General features: G+C 36.7%; 1 protein-coding gene and 1 long non-coding RNA gene across 2 annotated transcripts; both read left to right on the top strand.

Moving 5' to 3' along the window:
• Positions 1 to 354: 354 nt before the first annotated feature.
• Positions 355 to 4,915, top strand: LOC131223820 (uncharacterized). The gene is made up of 3 exons (XR_009160716.1): positions 355 to 514; positions 3,132 to 3,961; positions 4,561 to 4,915. It is a non-coding gene; the product is annotated as an uncharacterized LOC131223820 (long non-coding RNA).
• A 146-nt stretch (positions 4,916 to 5,061) lies between these two features.
• On the top strand, positions 5,062 to 6,307 carry LOC131224299 (magnesium transporter MRS2-1-like). The gene is made up of 2 exons (XM_058219822.1): positions 5,062 to 5,370; positions 6,050 to 6,307. Exons 1-2 carry the CDS (start codon positions 5,062 to 5,064, stop codon positions 6,200 to 6,202), a joined length of 462 nt encoding a protein of 153 aa, XP_058075805.1. The 3' UTR covers positions 6,203 to 6,307.
• The last annotated feature ends 1,651 nt before the right edge of the window (positions 6,308 to 7,958 follow it).

Raw genomic sequence — 7,958 nt, 5'->3', positions numbered from 1 at the left:
TGTGACCGTACTCAAGGATGACTGCAAACACAATCCAAGGGTCGCAGGTCGCCGGAATTCGATCGGTAGAACCGTGAGACTACAAGAAATGAGATGCATATTCACACACACACACACAGGCACATGCAGAAACTCAGGTCGGGTCTTACAGTCGGGCTCTGGTACGGACTGGGGCCATTGTTAACCTGACTGCTCGAAGACAGTTCCCTAGCCCTTCATCTTCCCAGAATAACATAGATTCACCATTGTTAACTGAAAGCTTGAAGCTATCTAACAGAAATTTCCCCCATTTCGTATACTTCTTCCTTCCTTGCTAGGTTTTCTTCTTAAACTTCTATCTGTAGGGCCAAATGAAACGTATGTGATGTTGGGCATGTTGTCTGGGGTCCATTTCATATACTTCTTCCTTCCTTGAAGCTGGATTGGCAATGACCGCTTTCAACTATGATTGAAGATCTCATCTTTCCAAATTAAAAAAGAAGAGAAAAAATCCCGAATTTTCTTTGTTCATGAGGTATATGCTTTTTGAATATTTCTTTTGCATCTATTCCAAATTAGTTTTCTATTGTACAGAAGGAAATCTCATGTGGATATATCTCCTTTTGAAGTTTCTATGATTTTTTTAGGTGAAAATAGTCGATTCTGATGTTCTTGGGATTTAGATTTGTTGTAAAAATAGAGTGCTATTTGATTTTATTTTTTTTAATGTTATATTTTAGGGAATCTCATGTGGGGTGCTTTTGCATTTGTTAGTTCTTGAGGTCTGTGTGGTTATTTGTGGTAATTTAGATTTGAATCGGTTTAGATTCTATTGCAGATTATTTTTCTCTTATACTCTCATATGGGCATACCTCTTTTTTAATTTTTTAAATTTAATTATTATTTGGTGAAAATCAATGAGGATTTATACGGTTTGGCTGGATATATATATATTTTACACCGATGTGAATCTGTTTGGATTCTGTTGCAATTAGTTTTCTGTTTACAGAAGGGAATCTCACGTGGGTATCTCTGTTTTTAAAGTTTCTTTGATTTTTTTTGGTGAAAATCAATTTGATTTTAGTAGATGTGTAGTTGTTTTTTTTTTTTTTTTTTTTTTTGAAAAATCAATGAAATTTGGGATGTTTTGAAGCAAATTTATGCATATTTTTCGATTTCGATGTTCATCAGATTTGGATTAGTTTAAAAAAGGAGTATTATGTGGGTTTTTTCTATTATATGTAACAGAATCTCATTTGAGGGCTTTTGCATTTATCAGTTCTTCAAAGTCTATGTAATCATTTGATGTAAATCCATTTGGATTCTACTGTAATAATTTTTCTATTGTCAAGAAGGAAATCTCATATGGGTATCTCTCCTTTTGAACTTTCTTTGATTTGGTGAAAATCATTGTGACTTTAGGATGATGTGTGGGTTGTTTTCAATTGTTTTGGGTTGAAAAACCAATGAAATTTGGGATGTTCTTAAGCAGTTTGATGCATATTGGTTGAAAAATGAAGTGTTATGCAGATTTATTATAGTTTTTTTATGGTTTAGACGATGGAATCTCATGTGGGTGCTTTTGCATTTATCAATTCTTAAAATTTGTGGGATTACTTGATGTGAATCAATGGGAGTTTTTGATGATTAGTAGTTGCTTTTGGGTGTTCTTGGACTAAAACCAATGGAATTTGGGGTAATTTCAAGTTATTTGATGCTAGTTGATTGATTTTAGTGTTATTTGGACTTGGCATAATTAATGGAGTGTTGTACACATCATTTATGTTACATGTAAGGGAATCTCATGTGGGTACTTCTGCATTTGGAAGTTTTTGAAGTTTATGTGATCATGTTATATTAATTGATGGGAATTTAGGACGATGGGTACTTGTTTCTGGGTTTTTTATTTTATTTTATTTTATTTTATTGGGACCGAAATCAATGGAATTTGGGATGTTCTCAAGCAATTTGATGCATATGTATTGACCCAGATGTTCTTCGTACTTGGATTATTTGAAAAATGGAGTGGTCATGTAGATACTTTTTTGTTTATTAGTTTTTGAAGTTTGTGTTTATTTGATGAAAATCAATCGGAGTTCAGGATGTCGGGTACTTGTTTTCAGGTGTTTTGATTGGAACTAAGGTAATTAGGGGCTTTTCTAGTTATCTGATGCATGTTGATTGATTTTAATGCTTTTCAGATTTTGATTACTTGAAGACATGGGAGTTCTTTATGGGTTTTCCGTTAATAAATTGACATCTAATGTGAATACTTCTCCTTTTGTCTGTTTTTGTAGTTTGTGTTATTATATAGTGAGAATCAATGATAGATTAGGATGATGTGTACTTGTTTTCGGGTGTTTTTGGACAAAAACCCAATGGAATTTATTGGTTTTTCTTCTCTGTTTTTAATTATTTGTTGCACATTGAGTGATTTTTGATGTTCTTTTGAATTTTGAATACTTAGAGACAAAGTACTTGTACATATTTTCTGTTGTATATAAGGAAATCTCATGTGGTTACTTTTATTTGTTTTTGAAATGTTCTTGATTATTTGATGAAAATCTATGGGAGTTTAGTGTGATGGATACTTGTTTTCAGTGATTTTTATGCTGAGAGATATGGAGTTTTGGGTGTTTCAAGTTATTTGATGAATATCCATTCATTTTGTTGTTTAGATTTTCAATTATTCTACACTTTTTTGGTTGATAGGTTGTTATTTCTAGCAAGTTTCTTGCATGATACCAATAAAAGATTTGGGTTACAGCTTTTGGGGTTTGGAATAGTGAAGGAATTTGGGATGTTTTGAAGCCTTTGGATGTATATTAAGTGATTTTGATGTTCTGGTTTTGATAAGTTGAAAGTGTAGTGTATTTGGTTAATTTTCTAGCAATTTTTGGGAGGATAGTGATTGATGATATGGGGTTTCAGTGTCGATGACAACAATATGTTCGATTCATGTTGATAGGTTTTGATGTTCTTTGAATTCTTATTGAAAGAAAGGAGAAAAAAAGACTATTGTACTCATATTGGTTGATGGATTTTCTAGATTAGTTTTGTTAATAGGTTTTGATGTTCTTAGGATTTCAATTAGTAAATTACAAATTGAATATTCTACTTATTTTGGTCTTTTTCTTTTCCTTCTTTGCCAGAATCAATCAAAGATTCAGCTTGTGGGTGTTGAGATAGGCCTTTCAGCTTAGAAATATCATAAACTAAAGTGGAATTTTGTAGAGCTTGGATCGTTGAAGCAATTGATGCATATGTTCCCTTGCATGACTAAATCTGGGGGAAATTGCTCGATGGGTTTGGTTTTTAGGCGTTGGGGTTTCTACAAAAATGAATTTGATGGTTTTAAGGATTTTAGCTGTCGAAACAACAAATACGTATGTTGTTTGAACAACGGACACACAGTGCAAAATTGGAATTGGAATCTATGCCGTTAAATTGTTTTGTATGTAGCGTGTGGGATAAAATCAAGTTAAAGAGGGTCTGAAGTTCCAATAATCGAAATCCTTTTGAAATAAGGAGTTACAGGAAAAAAAATTCAAATCAGATCAATTTGTATTAACCAAAACTTCTTTTCGGCTACAAATGTCTTTCCCTGTTGATGCTAGACTAGATGCATCAGAGAGGCCTCCATTTCAGGGATTTGGCTTTACAGGCCTGAAGAAGAGAGGCCACGGAAGTCGGTCATGGATACAGATTGATCGGAATGGGAACTCGCATATCCTAGCACTCGATAAGACCACTCTAATGAGGCGTTGCAATCTGCCTGTGAGAGATCTTTAGCTTTTAGACTCTTTGTTTGTGTATCCTTCCATGATACTGGTCCGGGAGAAGGCGATTGTCGTCAATCTTGAACAAATCAGATGCATGATTACGGCAGATGAGGTTATCCTTATGAGCTCTCTGGACAACTTTGTTGTGCAGTACCAATCAGAACTGTGCAGGCGCCTTCAGACACAGAAAGATCAAAATGGTAAGAGAATGGGGACTGATCCTATGAATTTTGTCTGTATGTGGCCCATGGTTCAGTGATCCAGACCACTGGTCTGATGGGCCCTCTTCTATGGGGTTTGCCCCAAATTCTCAGGAAACGGATTTCTCAGTAACTTCAGTTCAAACTGGCACGGAAACCTTCCGACTATTCTTGTAATGTACGTGTGGTTTCTTTCGTAATGCATGGAACATATGATTTACATTAACTTATGAAAATTCAACGCTTGATTACTATTCATGATTAGTCTTTTGTGTCTCTGAGATTTGAAGACAGGCATTTTAAAGCAAATGCAAGCTGATTATTTGCAAATGAGTACGTGTACAAAATCCAGGCTATTCATTAGCTGGGGCCTGCTGTGCACTTCCTTGTCTTGAAATCAGACCTTTCCCTGTAGTCTATGTATATATGTGGCCCACCTGATTAGTGGACAGACCTACTTTTGGGCCAGGGAACATTTGAAGTGAGCCCCACATAATGAATGGCCATGATCTGTCGATGGGTGCTTCAAATTGTGTACTCCACCTTTCCTTGCATGAGTTGCCTTGGCATTTCCATTTTCTCATTGTTGTGTGATCCAGACCATTGGTCTGATGACTGTCGTTTTAGCAAGTTACAGAACTGGAAATTGATGTGTATCCAGTACTAGACGAGTTAGCTTCGTCAATCAGCACTCTTAATCTCGAACGCGCGCGGAAGCAGAAGAGCCATCTCCTTGCCTTAACTCGTAGAGTTCAAAAGTCATGTACATAAACTATCGTTTGTCAATCATCACTGTCCAATCGAGCTTTTGCATGGCCCACTGACCTGTATATCCAGGTGCTCACCATTCTATCTGTCAAATCATTCATATATGGTGGACCATTTGTTGTAATTAGTCTATTTTTCATCAAATGGTCAGGATAGTCTGATTGGTGACATAATTCCCACTACATCAATGGCTTAGATTACCAAAAGGTGGGGCCCACCAATGCCATTTCTGGGCTGTACAAAAAGAAAGCCGTTTCTTAAAATTGAGCGTCATATGATACTCAAAAACTTTGTGATCTGATTTACAGGTCCATGACGAAATAGAACAGCTAATGGATGATGATGGGGACATGGCCGAAATGTATCTGACGAAGCAGAAGGAGAGAATGGAGGCCTATCTATCGACTGTTCCGTATTTCCTGAGTAGCATTCCTGCTGTGTCAGCTGTGTTGAAATTTGCATCGGTTTCACCAGTCAGTTTGATCAGCATATCTCATAAACTTGATAAAACGATGAGTAGTGTTATTGGCTCGAGCAAACATGGATCATCCAGCAGCGGTGGTGATCGCATCGAAGAACTGGAGATGTTGCTCGAGGCCTATTTCGTCGTCATCGACAACACTCTCAGCAAATTACTATCAGTAAGTGTGATTAAGTTCATGGTTTAAGAACAAATGCTGATTAACATGCCTGCTCACTGGCACATGTGCTAAGCATGGGGGCACAAAGTTTGCAAGATCTGGGCTGTTCATTAGGTGGGCCTCACCGGAACATGCCTGCTCACAGGCACTTGTACATGCATGTTGGCATGGCAAAGCTTAGGATTACATAATTGGAGAAAAGCTGCAATCATACTATATACATGGTATTAAAAAATGGTTGTGGTTTATGTAATGGTAACGGTGGGAGCTGCTATGTGATACGGGGCTGTAACTGCAGTTTGCAATTTGGCCTCAATTGCTTTACCACGATTTGTTAGGGAGAAGGTATTTTGTGTTGATGTTCTGCATTTGTTGCATTAAAAGGTCACATATGTTTTTTTTTTGTTTTTTGTTTTGTATTTTATTTTTATTTTTTATTTTTATTTTTAAACTCTTAATGAACTGTGGCATGCTTGTTTATTGCATTGCAGGGTGTTCCGATAGAGTCACACCCATCTAAACTGGTTGGAAGCAGAGGAGCGAGAAGCCGATATTTTGATTTTGACAAGCTTGGAGAGGTTTCTTTAATATCTTGGATTTTTCATCTGAGGATTGGCTTTTCATTTTGAAAAATGAAATTGGGTTTCCAATATGGCTTTTTCATGTGTTTCTCTGACAGGTTGCTGCAATAGTTACCTCAAATCTCAACAAAATAATTGATGTTAATTACTACCCTGTTGAAACTGCAAAGAGGTCAAATATGCGGCACGGGCCAATTGGTATAGGAGTACAGGGTCTTGCAGACTTTCATCTTGCTTGGCATGCCATTTGATTCACTAGAGGTAACTACCAGGTTTCTAAGAAATCCCATTTGATATCTTCTATCAATTTAATGACTGATCTGTGATTGTGTTTGCTGGTTTATTGTGTAGGCTCCGCAGCTGAACAAAGACATATTTGAGACCATATATTACCGCGCTCTGAAAGCTTCCTCTGAGATTGCTGCAAAAGAAGGGCCTTATGAGACTTACCATGGGAGTCCTGTGAGCAAGGTTAGTGTAAAAAAAGTAGAAGCTTAATTACAAGAATACAAATCATTTCTTTTCATGTGTGTGCATTTGTAGAAATAATGTACTTTGAAATAACATGGTATCCAAATTGACATTGACATCCTATTATTACTATTATTATTATTATTATTATTATTATTTTACATGGAAAACATCTCGCCTAGATGCTTTCCTTTTCTAGAAGGATTTTGTGACCTACCTTGGTTTTGCTTTCTATCTGACTTCTATCTAGTAGAAAAGGATTCATGTAGTTGATCCCAATTAGTTGGGATAAGGCTTTAAGATACATGCATGGAGCCTTAAGGTTACATCCATGGGGCTTGAAGGTTACTAAATGAAATGAATGGTCTTTTTTCTATTGTCTTGTTATATTTCTGGTCCAACATGTATTCTTATGCAGGCCAATATGAGAAAGACTGGTTCACTTGCTTGCATACTTTCTTAGGCAGTCATTGCAATGTGCAGGGAATTCTTCAACCTGACATGTGGGATGCGATTCCATCTGATCGTTGGAACTGGGACGCCCTAAGAGAAATGATCTCTGAGAATGGAGTGAGGAACTCCCTTCATGTAGCTTCTATGCCCACTACCTCAACCAGCCAGATTCTTGGCAACAATGAGTGCTTTGAGCCATATACCTCAAATATCTACAGTCGTAGGGTTCTAAGGATTGTTTCCTTTTTCGTCAACAATATCACCGTTGCCTTTCAAAGAGCATTCATGCAAGGTTAGCCATCTAATGTTTCTTCATCTTAAAGTGGTGAGTTTGTTGTCGTGAATAAGCACCTACTTCATGACTTGACTGAGATGGGTCTTTGGTCTCCTGCTCTTAAGAACAAGATAATATATGAGAATGGTTCAGTTCTCAGTATCCCTGAAATTCCAGATGACCTGAAAGCTATTTATAAGTAAGGATATAGTCCTTCTCTATAGTCTGTGTTGGAAAATGTTGCATTTATTTCATTTGCATGAAAAAATAATATTTCAATATGATAATATCAGGACTGTGTGGGAGATCAAGCAAAAGACATTGGTTGACATGGCTGCTGATCGTGGTATTCATTGATGACATCAATTAACTCTCACCGAATTTGTTGGTTTTTAGGTCAGTGGTATTTCTTTTTTTTCAAAATATTTAAGTTTGACAGCAGACACTAGTTGTTCTTTATTTTTTTAAGTCACAACAATGCATATAAATTTTATTTTGTAATACATATTTGCAGGGATACCTTTGGCATGGATCATAATCTGTCCCTTTTTTTTTCCCACAGCAGAGAGAAGCAAGTACAAGAAATAAAGAGAGCAAAGACACACGTCTAAATGGGAGATGGATGTGCAGATGGTGGCATGGCAGAGCTCGAGCTATGGATCACACATATGCATCCAAGAACAATCTTCATGCTCAGAAGAAGCCTTACTGCTGATGTGGATTTGGATGTCATTGGACGGAGCAAGGCATGTGAAAATCTAAGTGGGGTTGATCTTGCCACTTTGGTATGACTTTAAAATTTATACAAG

Source organism: Magnolia sinica, chromosome 13 (genome assembly GCF_029962835.1).
Source record: "Magnolia sinica isolate HGM2019 chromosome 13, MsV1, whole genome shotgun sequence".
NCBI classification, from domain to species: Eukaryota; Viridiplantae; Streptophyta; class Magnoliopsida; order Magnoliales; family Magnoliaceae; genus Magnolia; species Magnolia sinica.
This window is presented reverse-complemented; position numbering and strand designations above follow the sequence as displayed.